Raw genomic sequence first — 18220 nt, 5'->3', positions numbered from 1 at the left:
CAGGGGAAAGGAAAAATTTTCTCTTTTATGAAGCTTTCCCTAAAATTTTAGTTTCCAAACTAAATATATTATTCCAAATTGCAAAAATGGCCTTAGCAATGCTATTACTAAATGCAGTAATTAATTTGTAATAGTCTTTTTGAGAAAGTGTGACTTTCTAATATTTTAAAGTTACTTTTCTATTGTTTAGGTACAATGAGTGGTGGTGGTACTAAACCATCGAAAGGTCGAATGGGGTGTCGGGTTACAGAAACTGTCGACCCAAAAACTGTTGAGAAACTTCAACGAGATTTGAATGTGGACCTTGAGAAGTTAGAGGTAGAATTATGTTTAGAAAACTATTTGTCTGTGCATATATAGATAAATATCATTTGGCAATACCCTTTGCATTTTTAAACAATATAAGAGAAACTTTCACTTGTTTGTTGTTGTTTAAAATATGTAAGAAGCGTAGCATACCAACAATTAAGTCCTCCAGACGAGATAAGAATTCTATTTATATAATTGTGGAGAATCGAGATTTATAAGAATTAACAGGAAACACGCTTTTATTTTCCGTTATTACCATTTACGTTGCCCGATGATGGGAAAAGGATCTCCACAAACTTGGCCTACGGTACTCTCGTGTTGAAGAAATGATAAACCCCTAAGAAAAATGGTAACTTGAGATCAGGTTTTTTAAAGCGAATATTTCTTACCATGACTGAAAAACCTTTCAATTAATACCAGAGTGAGTATTAGATCATATGACAATTTATTTTACGTAGGTTTATTAACAACGTTAGCCCTAACACTAACGCAAGTGGTTTAGTTAATCCCTGCTTTATTTAGACTCTTCGTCAAAGAAAATCCAACTTGGAAGACACTGTTCAAAATTTAACCAAACAACTTCAAAATGCAGAACATCAATTGAAAAAGCTTAAAATGGAGATTGAGGTAATGTATGTTAAGCAATCCTGCAGATGAGAAAAAACTGTGCTGGCAACGCACTAGTTCTGCATTCTAGCGTTCACACATCATCCCATAATCCACATAGGACTCGTGAAAATCTGAAATGTTAGAAAACGTTTTATTTTAAACGTAAATAAGTATAATATAAAATTCCATTAACCAAATTAATTTCGAATTTTTGACATCAATTTTGTCACTTTGAAAAAGGATCTTTGTGATTGCAATCTTCATCTTTGCTTAATCACTAAATTATCAAAAAGACATGTTATTAAGTAATTTTAGTCCAACACATTGTTTTATATATCTTTCATCATTTTCAAATTTTTTTTATACTAGCCAGCACGTTTTTATTACATCGAGTCTAGGTTTAAATTATGGTTGATATTTCTTATTTTAGTCCTTGTCTGTACAAGAAAAAGAACAGAAGGAAAGGGTAAAAGTATTAAGTAATCAAGTCAAAAATTCAACTCCTGATCCTAATCATGAAAAGAAACTGCGGAAAGAAATTGATGGTTATGAGAAAAGTATGTAACTAATGTAAAGCTTTCATTTGTAGTAAAAAAAATAATTATTTGAGCAACGATGTTGCTGAAGCCTTGTGCACTATCTGTGTAGATCGTCTACGCATTCACACGATAATTTTGTTTTAAATTCAGTTATTCCACAGCAAAAAAAATTAAAATATTTTTTTTTATAGCTTATAAAAAGGCTGCTGATGCTGCTGGAAAAATAGAGAAAGAAGTGCAGAGGTGGTTATTTTGACATGTTTTTTAATTACTGCATATCCAATTATTTTTTTTTAAAAAAATCTTTAGACATGATTTAACTTGATTACTTACGATCCATACTATTTTTTTCTTAGTTTGCACAATAAAATTATGGAGATTGGAAAATCTAAGCTGGGTGGCCAGCAGGTAAATAATGTTTACGTTGCAAATATATTCTTTAAGGAAGTGTGGCCAGGTATAGGTTAACGACAAATGCAATTTTACATAATTTCATGTCTTAAATTTGCGATACGCGTGTTTGCATTCATATTTTATAACTATTTATTTCTGCTAATTAATTTTTTTTATTTATTTCTGTTAATTCTTTTTCAGGCCAAAGTGGATTCAGTGAATAAAATCATCGACGAAGTTACTCAAAGGAAAACGAAAGCTTCGGTTGCTCTTAAAACAGCAGACAGGTTTGTTTTGATTTATCCTGTTTTGTTAACGCAAAACAGATTCTAAATACTGTTATAAAAATTCTTGCTTTTTGTGTCAAGAAGACCACAGTCATTTTAAAGATTCGTCTATTGTGTCTTTGTAAATCCTTGTTGTGAAATTCGTTTAAATATATTTTATACAAGATACTGTAAAAGTTTAGCAATATTTGCAATAAAACTGTGGAATAATTATGCTGTTTTTAGAAACATAAAAAAAGCCGAGGAGAAGGTAAAAAGTATTGAGAAGGATGTCGAAGAAAACACTGCTGCTATTAAAAATATCGAAGAGGTAATATTTGCTTAATGCAAAAATTTTAAATTCGAATCGCTTGTGAATTAATTTGTTAAAGTAACTGTAGTATTAAGGTTACTGTAAAGGAAAAAACTCACTTTATGAGTAGTCTCAGAATATTTTTTTTTTGTTTGTTTGTTTCTGGATGCTTGATGAAAGAATTATTTGATGGTGTTATTTTCGTGATAATGTAATTTTCCAAAAAGAAAATATGATGAAATAAACACACACCATTTTTTTTACCGAACGTTTTATAATGGCTTCTTTTTCCGAGCGCGTGGACGCAGACTTCTCGCTTTTGTATCGTTATATTCAGCATAAATTAAATTCAAAAAGGTTCCCGGGGTTTTTTTTCTAATAACGTCGTTATGAAATTATTTGTAGTTATATATAATCATTCAAAACAATGCGTATTTTTTTCTTTCTGTCGTCATAATTCGCTAATCAGTAATTTATACAAAAAATCCGGGAACATTTTGTGCATAATTTATTCAGCTTTCCATTACCGAAAATTTCAATGAGCCAATAGGAAGCTTTCGGAAAAAGAGACCAAAAACGTAAATGCATGTATGAGAAAATTTACTAACGAGATATTTGTTTTTAAAGATTTTCGTAGGTGTTATGAAAATGATTGAACTGACTAAGCAGAAAGATGTGAACTTTTTCTTTATGGTGAATATGCGTGCACACGTTCAGAATTATTAATAGACAGAAGTCAGGGTTACAAGAGACAGCTCATATGCATACTCCTTAACTTAGATTTTTTTAATGACTTTTTATGCGATGGTAAAGTAAACTATCTAAAAAATATTATGCATATATACGGGATATGGATATCATGCATAATGTTTACAAAAACTATGCTCAACTCATTTTTCACATATTTTCTCGAAGGTGTGAAGGATATAACACCTCTGAAAAGGCTTTTTTCACAAAAAATGAATGTTCCAAATAATTTCATGGGATATAAAATATATCATTCAAAAGAGAATTTTTTTTCTATATGTCATGAATTTTTTGCAAAAAACCTAAAAAATAATTTGTTTCCTTTACAGTAACCTTAATTTTAAAATGTTTGTTCGAGTAAAACCCTGCCTGGGTACAAAAAATCTTTGAATCAAATGTAATTTAAACATAGATCTGTTTGTTTTCCTTGTAAAAAGCTTAAAAACAAAACCCTTTACACCTTTTCCTACAGACTGACAACCTAGTGATACGCTAAGTTTGTTGTTTTATAGGTGGAGTTGAAAAAGTTAGAAGATGATGCAACAACAGTTTTAAACGAAGCACAAGAGGGACAGGTTTGTAATAAATTTAAATAATTTTTACTTACTCCTGGTAACATACTCCGTAAATTAAATTCCTGGGAGTTCAAAAATGGGAAAATTTCTATTTAGTCATGTGGGGGTAGCGACTGTTTTTTGTTTTTGTCAAACAGATCACTCCTGAAAAATGTCATTGCAAGGTACACTTTTTGCTCTACTGAATTCTGCCACAAAAATTAATGAAGAAATGCTAATCAGTTGTTTTCTTTTCGTAAAGTTTCTAACAAAATAAGCAATTTGTTCTAGCTCTGAAAGTTTTTTTAAATTTTGTATAATCTAGTGCTAAGTTTATTGCAAAGCATTTTCTTATTCTCACAATAAAATGTAGTGTGCTATATTTTCTTAACAGTAAGAAATTCACGTGTTAACAAAAGTTTTTATTTTAGGAAAAAATGAAAGAGATGCAACTAAAACTTGAGGAAGTTAAGACAGCCTTCGAAGCTACTGATAAGGACGAAGCTGATCTTCGCAGCAAAGAGATAGATATCAAACACGAACATCAAAAGTATGAAACCACAGTAAAGGAGAACCATAACAAAATCATACATTGGCAAAATAAGGTTGGCAACTGTTTCTTGAAAGTCTTAAAAATTAACCTGAAAATGATTGCCAACACCGAACCTTTACGCAGGTCTCCCTTTCACGTTTAACTAGACCTGACATTGTAAATCTTTAGTCACATTTTTGAGTCTGTCTACATTACAGTGCCGATTGCGAGTAACTAACTAAACACGAGTATACCAGTACGGGCACAATAAATGTCGAGTACAGTGCAAGACAAGTACGAGTAATCGGAGAGTATACTACTTCATACCCTTCAGTATAGCTTTTTGCGCATGCGAGTACAATAAGTGAATGATTGGTACGTCATCCAGCCTAATAATCGTGGACCACAGATTTAGGTGCTTAAAAGAAGGATTAACTTGAAGTAGATTGCGTATTACGCTGCTTCTCTTATTCTAACTCGCAGCCATTTTTAAATTGCATTTTACTGTACTTGACTTTTTTATTTCAGTTAACTGGTTTAGCTCTTCATAATGTCCCCAAATCAGCAAGTGAAAGCTCGAGCGAAGCTGAAACGCTGATCGCTCTCACTCCTGAAGAAATACAGGAATTGGATGATACTGCAATTGCGGTAAGTGTGAACACGTGGCTTATTTTAATAATAGCATCATTTTTTAAACACAATTTCCCATCCACTAATATTATTGTTTCGACATCTAAATAGTGCTGGGTGGCCATAAGTCATGGAAGTTATAAAGGACATTCAAATTCATCGACCTTGTTTAAGCTAAAAATGTCTTAGAAGACGCCTTTTTTTTAACAAAGCCATGTAATCGTTTTTAGAATATGGAACTTCTTTTTACATTTTATATCTCTTGGACTTGCATAGTATTTCATCCAATGATCATAACTTTGAAAAAAAATATCGTTGCATCCCGTGGTCATTGAATTTTTCGTAGATTTCATGGAAAATTGATGGATTTAAAAAACGTTTTTTTTTTAGTATGAAATTACTGTCCTTACGGAAAAGCTCGCAGAGATGCAACCCAACATGGCTGCCATCACGGAATATTTTAAAAAAGTAAGTTCTGTAAAACGTGCACAGTTTTGTTTGTAACGTGTATAATCTATTTTATTTCTAACATAGGAAGAAGCGTATCTATCTCGTGTGAAAGAATTAGAAGAGGTCACGACTGAACGCGATGATAAACGAAAAGAGCACGATAGTCTACGTAAGCAACGATTAGACGAGTTTATGGCAGGGTTTAGCATCATCACCACCAAGTTAAAAGAAATGTACCAGGTTAGTATCTACGTGAAATTTTGGGAACCTCTGATTTGCTGAACACGTTCCTCGTTTTCTAAAGAGTATTAATTATCCGCGGCTTTTATATAATTCGGAGCAACTGTCCTTAAATACGCATGAAATTGCTTTAGATCTTCTCAATTATAAAAACGTGTTTTTAGTCAGTAAAGTTAAAATTACTTTTTGGCTTTGGACTTTTCGTTTTGTTATAAATTTTATTTTTTAATGAATTCTAAAATTATACGTTTTTTAATATAAGAAACTACTATAAAAGATTAGTCGCCTTCCAAACAAGTAAGAAACTTTTTTTGCGCTCCTCCCATCAATCAATTGAATCATAATAGAAAATTAAACAAATGTTGACCGTCTGTGGTCGTTCTGCCAAACTTTATAATTGTTGTCTCGTTCTAGATGATAACGTTAGGAGGTGATGCCGAATTAGAACTGGTGGATAGTTTAGATCCGTTCTCTGAAGGAATTGTCTTCAGGTATGTTAATTTTTTGACATGCTTTTTTCGCATAAAATGTGCAAAAAACTTCTAAATTTATATTCGTGCATGGAAAAAAGGACAATATCATCAAGATAAAGGCACTAACGAATCCTTACGAATCCCTTTCTTTGAATATTTATTCTTTACATTCAGTGTCAGACCACCAAAGAAAAGTTGGAAAAACATTTCAAATTTATCGGGTGGAGAAAAGACTTTAAGTTCGCTTGCTTTGGTATGTATAACTTTTTAAAGTGTTTCAGTGACTGTTTGATTTATTTGAGTTAAAGCAGCCGTTTAAATTTCGTGCTTTATTAAATAATGTCTTGAGCAATAATTTGACCAATTAAGTTTCTTGCTTGCTCTTGTTCGCCAATCAAATTTCTTATTTTGTTCGCCATTTCAGGTGTTCGCTCTCCATCACTTCAAACCAACACCACTTTATGTTATGGACGAGATAGACGCTGCACTTGACTTCAAAAACGTGTCTATTGTAGCTAATTACATCAAGGTACGGCATAATTAATACTTAATTAATAATTAGCCATTCTCTATCGTTGTGTGTTAGATAGTGTTGATGTTAGCTCATGTGGGAAATTTAAATTCGGAAACGGTAAAAATTATAGTTATTTGGCAAATCTGCTTTGAGAAATTTAGTTTTGGCGAAAATTTTTGTTTTACAGTGAAGTAACCTTGCCATTACTCCTAAGTTGAAGCTTCAGTCGTTTAACCAGAATAAATGAAATTAAAATACTGCGACGATTTTCTAAATTCTCAAATATGTTTTGTCAGGAGACCTAAATATATTGGAAAAATTTGGTGTTTTTATAAAAGGTCAGGAATTTTGGATTTAGAGGGCTAATTATAACTATTTTCATTTTCTAAAATATTGGCGAAGATTAAATTTAAGTATTGTTTTAAAAGAATTAGAATTATTAATTTAAAAGTAATCTGTTCTATCAATATGTTTGTTATTAAAATTCCCATTTTAAGGAAATCCAAGGTTTCAATAGCATGTAATTCCCGTCAAAAATTGCTGAAAGAGTGAAAATATGTGAGGAGCTGTAGTCAAAACTTGTCAGAAAAATAACGAGTTGATATCGAGTGGTCAACCGCTTAAAGTTTGATCTCTTGCATAAATTAAACATGTATGTTTTATACACCATAGGAACGAACAAAAAACGCACAATTCATCATCATCAGCTTGCGAAACAACATGTTCGAGCTAGCTGATCGCTTGGTCGGTATTTACAAAACCGATAATTGCACGAAGAGCGTGGTAGTTAATCCGGCATTGATTTGTATTTGAAGTTCATCAATAATTAATATTGTATATATATCTAATCACAACAATAATGGTGGCGTAGCTGCGGTGTACGTGGTAACACCGATACCTTGTAACAAACATAAACTTCCTATAAAAATGTATATCTGTTAAGATATTTTTTATATAATTTCTGCGCGTATTCAGTACGCGCAAATTTAAATAAGGGTGAGAAAGAGAAAATAACATGTAGACCGCAGAGTTATATCGCACAATAACACTTCTAATTTCTACTTCTTCTTTTTTTTTTCTTATACAAAATGCGCTACTTTTGTTATATCATAGTCATATAAGAAAAAAGATTGATAAGAAACAATGATCTATTGTTCTCGTGTCTTTATGGGCGAGAGATACAGGCGCCCAAACCTCCGATCTTGCACAGAAGTTCAAAATAGCGCTTCTTGCTTGGTATTTGGGTTATTTGTTGCAATTTTTACTATGCCTGGCGAAAATTGTGCTATATTTGGATGCCCTACATCACGGAGAAACAAAAAACTCAGTATTTTTAAAGTTCCAGTACCCAATACTGATGTAAACAAGAAATGGGGGAAGGAACGTATTAGCATTGTTACGAAAGATAAGGTCATTGATGATCAGCTGAAAAAACGCATCGCAACATTTAAATCAAAAATATGTGAACGACATTTTTCTTCAGAACAAATCTGGGTTTATTCAAAACGCAAAAGCTTGAAAGAAGGAGAGCTACCTCATCTCAATCTTCTAGAAAAAAGTATTGTTCAAACCACTTCAAAAGCTCCTCGATCCAGCACTTCAATTCAAAAACGGGAAGATTTAATATATCTGTCACCGCCTCCTTCTCCAACCACTACAGTAGACGTCCGTTAATTCGAACACGCAAGGGACTAAATTTTTTGTTCGAATTAACGAATGTTCGGATTATCGGAAGTTCAGAAAAAACAAGAATTTTAAGCAAGGCCTCCAAATTCCATGTAAACTTCGTTTTATTAAAAATGCCAATTTAATTGATAAATTGAAGGAAATTTTGTCACCATTGATGCAATAAAAATGAAAACGTTTTTTTATTTTCCCATAAGATTTTATTTGTCGATACACAAAAGTTCGAATTAACGAGCATAATGCAGCCTTGAGATTAAAAAATTGATCGAATTAGCGAAATGTTCGAATTAGCGAAATGTTCGAATTAGCGGAGTTCGAATTAAGCAGCTCAAACTATAAGACATTATTAAACCAAACTCAAGGGACTTGGCAATTTCTTCGAAATAACGGAAAGTTCGAATTAAGTGGCATTCGAATTAACGGACGTCTACTGTATATATAGAAACTTTGACTTCAGTCAAGGAATTTCAACACTGTCATTGAGCGGACTATTAACATTCAAGACACACAGTTATGCCACATTAACTACCACAATTTCAGATATTGAAAGATACACAATAATATTGTTTGATGAGATGAAAATTCAGGCGAAATTTTCGGTTTTGTTGATTTAAGTGACATTCGCACAAACTTTGCCACTTTAAAAACAGTTAAATAATTAGCCACGCATGTACTTGTGTTTCTTGCTAAAAGTGTTGTCAATCCTCTTTCGTACAGTATCCCAATATTTGCTACAACTGGGATTACATTCAAAATATTTTGAATTTGAAAGTTATAGCGGCTACAGTTGATGGTGCCTCACTAAACAGACGCTTTTTCAGAATGCATAGATTTTTAGATGGTGACTCTGGCAAGGATATAGTTTATCGTGCTAAAAATATCCATACAAATGACAACCGTTACATCTTTTTTTTTTGCTGATGCTCTGCATCTTATAAAAACATCACGCAATTGTCTCTTAAATTCTGGTTCTGGTCGAGCTACACATTGTATGTGGAATAGTGGTTTTTATAATCTTTGGAGTCATGTTACACAACTCTATCATGAAAAGTTGGTTCACAACTTGACAAATGACCTTACTCTATAATGAAATTTCGTCTTGCCGTTCAAGTCCTTAGTGAAACTGTTGGTAGTGTTTTGAATCAATTCGGTCCACCTGAAGCAGCCACCATGAGACAAAATTGTGCTGTACCAGTACAGTCTCATGATGGATAAATTTTTTGATTGTTTGCACGTAAAGAACACCGTTGAACATGAGTTGAAAAGAAAGCCATTTTTAAAGCCTTATGAGTCTGTTGATGATGTACGTTTTGCATGGTTGGATGATTTCCTTTCCTATTTTACATTATGGAAAGAATCTATTAAAAAAGGTGACGGAAACTTTACAAAAAATGCAAAATCAAATATGTTTATTTCTTGTGTTAAATTCCTTTAGAACATGGTGTAACATATATTCTTTCAGAAAGATTTTGCCAGGATGACTTAGAAAACTATTGTGGTAGACAACGATCAATTGGATCTCGTCGTGACAATCCTTCTGTAAGAGATGTTGATAATATCATCAAAGCTCAATTTTCCGTAAGACGTATTGCTGGGAATGTTCAGGGGACAAGCAGTAAACTTGACATCATTGATGACACTCCAACTCAGTAAACCCAAAAGTTCTGGACATGAACTTATACCGTCACAACAGCTATTTTTATAGCCACAAATTTAAAAAAAAATCATTGGTTTCTCTTATTATGAAAGACTAGAGGTTGGCTTTTGTTGATGGCTCACTATAATTTATTATTGAATTAGGCAGAATAAACCATAATACTACTCAAGAGTAAGTTTGTTTGTTTTTACAATTTTTTTTTTCTACAAAGTTTAGTGTTGGTAGAATTGGCATAATTTAATTTAGCGAATGGCAAAAAAATGTAATTTTGGCCGAAATTTAATTTGGCGGATTTGTTTTTTCTTCCGCAGAAGTTTTCGGAATATGTTTTGCCAAATGTCTGATTAATGTCACAATTTTAAAATTTATTTTTATTTCACATAGCAATATTTATTATTTGAAGCTGCAAAAAATTACTATATAGCAGCAGTTTTTTTACTTGGTAAGCTGAGCCGAATAATGATTTTTATTAAGTGTGTGGCTATAAAAATAGCCGTTATGGCAGTTTTTAAGGTTCATGCCTGGAACTAAGTCAATCAGTGTCCCATGTCTGTGCTACTGCTTGATTTCTTTATTTCAGTTCTTAGTGATCTCTTTTTTGCAGCCTTCTTAGCAGCTTTGTGTTGTTTACGTATATCTCTTGCATATGAAAAACTGCGGACTCTTGTATAGAAAGTGAGCATATGTTCCAGAAGGTTTATACTGACTTTTTGCTGACTTTTGGATCCACAGTAACACTATTAAAGTTCGACAAAATAGAACAGTTTTTCAACATATCTTCCACAAGATCATCATATTTCAAAGTTGTGCTGAAATGTAAAGTTTTCGATCGAAATATTTTTTCACATTTTTGAAAAACATCTTGAATTTGTTTATTCACTCTCCACAATCCACCTCTGTCCCGTATATTGATCAGTGTCTGCGAATTGTCACAGTCAACTTTGCACGCCTGTAAAATTGAAATAGCTTGCTTGTTGTAATCAGTACATTTTTTTGATAAACGGAATTTTGTGTGAAGCTTATGTGCAATAAATCCAGCTATATATTGCAAACTTTTCAGCTCATTTTTAGAAATCATCAAAACAGTATCAGGAAGAGACGCCATAACTTTATCGGTTCCTGAGAGATGAATAAAAATGTGATTAGCAACTTCAGTTAATAAAATGCTGCTTAAAGTCACATCTTCAAACTTTAAGGGTAGAAGATTATCCCCTAGTAAGTCATAAAAATGAGAATAAAAATTTTGGCAACGGTAAACCTTTTTTCTTGCAGCTTTCAACTGCTGTTACAACAGCACTTAATTCTGTGTTAAAATCCACATTATCTTCCAAAAAACCACCATCAATTAACTTAAACAAATCATCAAGATCATCTCCAGCCAAGTAATCCTCTCCTATTTGAGCCGCCATTATTAACTTTCGTGCAGTATCGAAGGGTCGTCCAACAGAACTTAAAGGAGAGGCGAACAGTTGTGGCAGGGCTGCTGATGGAAAATTCATGATGTCTGACATAATTTTAAAGACCAGATCCGCTGGTCTGGAATATCCAATAAAATCTTGACAATTGTTTGCTTTTTGTAATATTTAGTTAGCATCAAGTCAAGTAAAAAATGGTTTTGCTGAATGATTTGCTGTTTTTAAATTAAGAGGTAATAATTTAAAGCTGCTTTTTTAAAAAAGGTGAATTTGTAGCTTAGGACTTTGCAACGCAACAACACGTTATTATACTCACATTATACCCAAAAGATCTCTTCATTAGAAGTTTATAACAAAATACCAGTTTTTATCCCTTATTATGCTGAATCATTCATTTCATGCTTCAGTATTTTTACACATTTGCCAAACTCGTAGTTATTCAGAAACAACATTAGATCTTTCTCTACAGTGATGGCCACGGTTCGATGATCACACTGTTTTTTTAAAATTAATACATAAGTTAAAGATCAAAATAGCAAATATGCTATTAGTTGAATAACACGAAGAAAATATTTTTATTTTTATTACTGAAGTTAGTAAACTAATTCATGAGTAAAGAAAAAGAAAATAAAGATTTGTAAATAAAGCTGAAAGCGCCATATTTCACGTTCGATTTGTTGCTAAAAGTTTCTGGTCTGTGTATTTATCAAATTTGGCGCCATCTCATCACAACAAACTTCATCGTTCGAAGTTGGATGTATGTTGTGAAAAAGCGAACCAAATTACGAAAAGAATATTATTAATGGTTGTAAAAGATGTTTATAAAGTTCCAAGAAGTATTAACGAAGGTTATGAAATGATGGCACTACAATTGTATGTAAAATATTCTTGCTTATCTTTAGTTAAAGGTCTCATTTTTAATGTTTATTGTTAAGTACATGCTTCTTTTTTACCCACACAGCCATAGCAACTTTGTAAAAATGTTGCTATGGCTGTAATAGGAAGGAATATGGATATTTATTTATGAAACATAGTTATTTGTGTGTCGTTATAGTAGTTATATTACTAGATTTTGGGATTTAGACGTTCCTTAATTTTTGCTACCTCGCCAAAATTTATTTTGTGGCTGCCACAAAAATGTTTTTTGTTCGCCTCTCCTTTAAGGATATGTTGCGCAAACAATGTTGGTGGTCGTTGCCTCTAGACTATCTTTTTTTCCTTATGACTATGGTTACATATGTATTTTACGAGAAAGCAGCCCACGCTACTTTGATTTTTAATCCGATGGAGAGATTCAATATGATCCAAATCTTTTCTTGAATTTTCGCCTATTATCAGCCTGAAGTTTCCGATAAACTAGGTTTTAATTAAAAAAATTGAGTTTTAATACTTCAGTGCCTATAAGCGGATTTTTTCAGGCGTCATATGTCTCCGAGTGCGTGTTCGCTATAGCGGAAAATACATTCAAATAGTTAGGAGAGTCAAGAATCTTAACTGCTCAAAACAGAAATATCGCAGAATTTCTGTTGTTATTTCAAGTTTATAATGAAAACTGTACTTATCTGCACCACATGTCTCAACCTTGAATGTACATATTAAAGTTCGATCCCCTAAAAATGCGAACATATAAGTTGTCTCCATTTTGTTTATGGATTAAAGGTTTTGGGTTGAATGTTCTTTCTTGTGTATTTCCATGGATTGAGTGTTCTTTCTTGCGTATTTCCATGGATTCAATGTTCTTTCTTGCGTATTTCCATGGATTCAATGTTCTTTCTTGCGTATTTCCATGGATTGAATGTTCTTTCTTGCGTATTTCCATGGATTGAATGTTCTTTCTTGCGTACTTCCATGGATTGAATGTTCTTTCTTGCGTATTTCCATATATTGACTTGACCTGTGTTAGCCAGTCCTGGCCCGTGAGGCTTTCACCGTGGGCTAGAATCAACCTATGTGGCCCTGACTTATTTTTAGTCAGAAATTTTTAAGTCAGCCAGTCTTGGCTCTAGGTTATCCCGTGAAGATTTCACTGTGGACTAGAAGCAACCTATGTAGGCCTGACCTATTTTTAGTCAGACAGTCTTGAACAAACCTATCAAAATTCTATGTATTTTTCTTTTCTATGTTTCTATGTATTAATAAGGCTTGTAGGCGTTTTGGTATAAATATTAGTAGGGCATTCGAAGATTCTTTCCGTTCTCAACATAGCTTGCAAGAGCTTGAGAGAGCGTGTAAAGTTAGTTTTTAAAAACGTATATTTTGATGAGCTACCTCAATATACGCTAAATTAATTAAGTCTTACAACTTACTTATGGTTTTATTCGAAGAAATTGCTAGGGAGAATATACCTTCCTGCCTATGTGAAATCAAAGAAGGATAGTTGCGCAATCACGTCGAAGTGAGTTGTTTATGTTTATCTTTTGTTGTTTCTATATTAGCTATGCGTTTTTGTTACTATGACCACCATAAAAGCTATTTTTTTTAAATTCATGCATTTTATCAGCTAAGAATTAATTTGCTTCACGTAGTTTTTCCATGAGGGTCTGGACACCCAACTCCTGTTCTTTTAGGAAAAAGGGGGCTAAAACAACTTTCAAAACGACACTTTGTGATGCTATTTCTAACAGATAAAAAATATTCGTCACAGGATTTTTTATATTTTCTGCAGAAAAGTTGTCAAAGCGTGGCAAACGTTTATTGTTGCTTGCACCAGGAAGTCAGGGGGAACTGATAATTAGCATGTAACAGAATATATAATTACCCGATGCAGGATAATTAAACATCTTGTAAAAACATCTCCAAAAAGAAATTCAAATTCGAGAATTTGGATAATAAACGATAAAATATGTTGAATTTAATATAAATCGATTTCGACAAAATACATCCTGAATGTATCATCTACAGGTTTTAACAGTCATGTATCGCCTGCTTAGTACGTTACTTGTTTAATAAAGATATCAAAAGCCAGCTTGATTAAATTTATATACATGTATTTATATATATAATATAACTTGTGCATTACATGGCATTGATTTCTATCTTTTTAAATCAAAGAGGCAAGGAGAGGTTAAAGAGACAATAATTAAACAACCTGGTGTTAATTCAGTTTATGGTAAAATTTTATTCATGTTTCGTACTTTCTTTTTTAGATCAGCTGTTATCAAACCATGCATCATCATCATTTTCAAAGAATCGTTAACAAGAAAGTTAATTTTGAAGGCCTAAAAACTGAAATATTCAAATGCTAATATGTATTTATTGCTGAATTAATTGAATAATAATTTATTAAAATTGAACTTGTTTAAAAGTTATTATATAATAATCGTCATGTTCATACATAACAAGATTTGTATCCTGGAATTTCCAGAATTTTCCAAATTATTATTGAAAATATCCAGTTAAAGTTTTTACTATTATTTTAGAATACTGATTATATGTAAAATTATTTTTTTTATATATTAAGCTGTATTTTAACATTGCAAGTTAGTTACAATAATAATTGGGACTTGATACTCAATGATTTGTTTACCCCATTATTCTCCGTTTTCAAGGTCTACTTCAAATTTTAGAATCTTCCGGGCTTATGACAAAATCTTCAAGGTGCAGGGCTTTTTGTTTTCTATTTGAAGTGTTTATAAAGCTGCGATATTTAAGAGAATGTTTTGTTTCTGTTATCAATGTCTAAAACGTCTGAGGTTGCTTTTTGTTCCCGTTCAAACCTATTTCAGGGTTCGCAAATCCCGTTTTAGCGAAAGCTTCTGGGGCGCCGTCCCAGGCCCTGCTTCGGGGGCTTACAGCGCCCCTCAAGGCCCCCAGATGTATATACAAATTTTCTAAAGAAAATTTGCTAGATCCGCCCCTGCAAATCATGCAAATCAAGAGCAATATATCAAAAAGTTTACGTAGAACTGAAGTAGTGAATTTCATGATTTGTCGTACAAAAACATTTGGCCAAAAAATTGTAAATAATTAAATACCGAAACTGCTTCAAATACTCGAGACCAAACGAACGGACAAAGAAGCAAAGTATTTTGAGGGTAATTTTTTATTTTCTAAAAATTGTTTCGTTTATTAAGAAACAAAAACAGAAAAACAAAAAACAAAAAAAATTATGTCAGCAAGTGGGTTTGACTGCACTGGTCTTATCTTTGGAGAGTGAACACTCTACTTCTTACCCCAGTCACACAAGGTTGTGCAGAGTAGGACAGATGAAAAGTTATGGATGAAAGAAATGTCTAGTTCCTGCTGAAGACTGTTCGCAGACCTCTTTTGAGGTGACTCAGCTAGACATTTTGGGTACCTTGGTTCAGAAATATGAGTCGAAACCCTTATACCCTTTACAGAAGTCCTGTCCTACTCTCTCTGTCTGTTTGTGTAATTTTTGTACCAATTATCTCCTTGGAAAAAGGAAGAATTGTGTTCTTTTTTATGAGCATATTCTTCAGAGGAGCAAAACCTCTAGAATTTAAATTTTAAGACTTAACTTGTCGAGTTTATCATTGTGCGTGCACTTTGTAATTTTCATTCTTCACAAAAATTCAGCAGCCGTAGAAATATATTCTAACTGACCTTTCCTATTTTTTATGTTCATTGTAATAATAATATTAAACTTTTTGTATTATTTCCTCAATACTTTACAGATACTTATTATAACAAGAACACAAGACGTACGTGGAATACGAGAATCAAAACAACTAAACTTTATTTCAAATATTCCCTGCACTAAAATAATAATTATATAAGGTAATGGTAAATCGTATATTGCATTTAATAAATTTAATTTTTTTATTCATCAAATTCATCTCCATATGGTCCATATCCTCTAGTAGATCCACTTATTCCAAGACCTGATCGAACTCCGACTAAATTGTGTCTTCCAAGACCACCTTCAACAAGAACATTTTTGCCAACTAAACCTCGCCCACCAAGACCTGATCCAATGATTCCTCTTCCTCCAGCCAATCCATATCCTCCGTACCCTTTTCCTCCAACTAAACCACGTCCACCCAATCCTACACCTGCAAGGCCTGATCCAATAAAGACATTGCGTCCTCCTAATCTTTGTCCTCCAATGATTCCAACCCTACTTAATTTACCAATACCGGAACCAACAATGATTCTATTACCACCTCGGATACCTACCTTACCTAAACCTCCCAAGACACGTCCTCCGTTGATTCCACTACCTCGTCTAATTTCATAACCAACACGTCCGTGACCGGAATAACCGTAACCACTGCGTCCGTATGATCCATATACGCTTGGATCACTTTCTTCATCTTCTGCCATTTCATCACCAATCCAATGTGGGCCATATCCAACAGAAACTCCTTTGCCAGTTCCGATAGATTTGCTTATTCCAAGACCAGATCGACCTCTCACCAAACCACGACCTCCAAGAATTCCTCCAATGCGAGATTTTCCTAGTACTAAGCCGTGTCCACCAAGGCCGGCTCCAACAAGCACATTTTTTCCAACTAAACCTCGTCCACCAAGACCTGACCCGATGATTCCTCTGCCTCCATTCAATCCATATCCTCCGTATCCTTTTCCTCCGACTAAACCACGTCCAGCTAATCCTATACCTGCAAGGCCTGATCCAATAAGGACTTTGTGTCCTCCTAATCGTCGTCCTCCAATGATTCCAGCCCGCCTCAATTTACCAATACCGGAACCAATATTGATTCTGTTACCACCTACTAACACGCGTCTTCCGACGATTCCACTGCCTCGTCTGATTCCATAGCGAGCGTTTCCGTAACCAGAATATCCGTAACCACTGCGACCATATGATCCATATACGCTTGGGTCACTTTCTTGATCGTCATCTTCGTCCTCATCTTCTGTCATTTCGCTTTCATCCATTTCTGGGTCTTCGTCTTGATCGTTAAATTCGTCTACTAAAATTAGAAAAACTCTTCATTCAAATATTGTTCCTGAACATTTTACTTCCACAAACACATTTTACGTTTTTTAACTTTATGTAAGCTTAAAAACATACCGGAATCAGCAATGTCTTCTGTTTCTTCCACTTCATTAGCTAATGTAATAAATAATAAATAAGTTATCATATTAAAATTAGAAGCAAATTGATTGTGTTTTAAAGATAAGATCTTAGGCAAAGCTTTTTCGAAATTGTGAATTGTGTGTTTTAACGAGTTACAGTTTTCGAATTTTATAGCAAGAATTTGATGTCTATGGAATTGGCTTATTCCCAACATTCCTTTTTGTTTTGTTTTTGCTAATAGCTAAAATACCTAAATTCTGATGACTACAATACAATAGAAAGTAAAATAAGATAAAAAAGATCTTACCAATTGTTGTTCCCAGCAAGAAACATAACAGTAAAATGACAATCTTCATTTTGGATCTCCTAAAATAAATATTTCAATTGTATAATCGAACATTACTAGCAACTCTAATGTATCTTATATCTTGCTTATACTGCCAGAACTATGTTTGCTGGAATCATATCTTGTTTAAATGCTTTAACTGCGTGTATCTGTTTGTATTTTTGGTTGATTATTTTTCATTGTTCTACTGTTATTGCTAGCCTTTATAATTTGTCCCCTCTCCCCTTTTTATTAAAATATTTCTTTTTCGATAAGAGCGATGAATGTTACGGTTTATTAGGTTGATTTTTTATTTTTTTAGTATCTACAATTGTATTGTTTTTCACGGGACCAAACACTAGTTTTAACTATGATTATTATTATTTTGTTTCAAAAGTAAAATACAGATGGCTTGTTAGAATGGAAAGCATTTTAATATCTTAACCTTAATAATCACGATAAATGAAGTAATAGCTACCTACCTTGTCTGAAGATTATTTGAATCAGCTTTCCTTTTCTTCTCCTCGCAGTTAAATCGAATTGGATTTACCGTTGTCACTTCGT

General features: G+C 33.1%; 2 protein-coding genes across 2 annotated transcripts in view; one reads left to right on the top strand and one right to left on the bottom strand.

The window, feature by feature from the left end:
• LOC130635714 (structural maintenance of chromosomes protein 4-like) overlaps window positions 1-7511 on the top strand; it is a 31533-nt gene extending 24022 nt beyond the window's left edge. The window contains exons 22-37 of the mRNA XM_057445155.1: window positions 191-318; window positions 832-936; window positions 1349-1475; window positions 1649-1700; window positions 1814-1865; window positions 2052-2137; window positions 2363-2447; window positions 3689-3751; window positions 4162-4335; window positions 4791-4910; window positions 5283-5360; window positions 5427-5582; window positions 5997-6073; window positions 6230-6308; window positions 6480-6584; window positions 7242-7511. Of these exons, the coding sequence (XP_057301138.1) occupies window positions 191-318; window positions 832-936; window positions 1349-1475; window positions 1649-1700; window positions 1814-1865; window positions 2052-2137; window positions 2363-2447; window positions 3689-3751; window positions 4162-4335; window positions 4791-4910; window positions 5283-5360; window positions 5427-5582; window positions 5997-6073; window positions 6230-6308; window positions 6480-6584; window positions 7242-7382 (1628 nt within the window). The 3' untranslated portion in view covers window positions 7383-7511. The remainder of the gene's footprint in view (window positions 1-190; window positions 319-831; window positions 937-1348; window positions 1476-1648; window positions 1701-1813; window positions 1866-2051; window positions 2138-2362; window positions 2448-3688; window positions 3752-4161; window positions 4336-4790; window positions 4911-5282; window positions 5361-5426; window positions 5583-5996; window positions 6074-6229; window positions 6309-6479; window positions 6585-7241) is intronic.
• An 8598-nt stretch (window positions 7512-16109) lies between these two features.
• Window positions 16110-17687, bottom strand: LOC130636834 (uncharacterized). Its single transcript, XM_057446683.1, has 3 exons — window positions 17639-17687; window positions 17326-17547; window positions 16110-17224 (listed from the first exon to the last, which is right to left on the bottom strand). Exons 1-3 carry the CDS (start codon window positions 17685-17687, stop codon window positions 16110-16112), a joined length of 1386 nt encoding a protein of 461 aa, XP_057302666.1.
• Window positions 17688-18220: the final 533 nt, after the last annotated feature.

The sequence above is a fragment of the Hydractinia symbiolongicarpus genome, chromosome 3 (genome assembly GCF_029227915.1).
Source record: "Hydractinia symbiolongicarpus strain clone_291-10 chromosome 3, HSymV2.1, whole genome shotgun sequence".
NCBI classification, from domain to species: domain Eukaryota; kingdom Metazoa; phylum Cnidaria; class Hydrozoa; order Anthoathecata; family Hydractiniidae; genus Hydractinia; species Hydractinia symbiolongicarpus.
The sequence above is the reverse complement of the archived record's forward strand: the minus strand, read 5'-3'. Positions and strand labels throughout refer to the sequence as shown.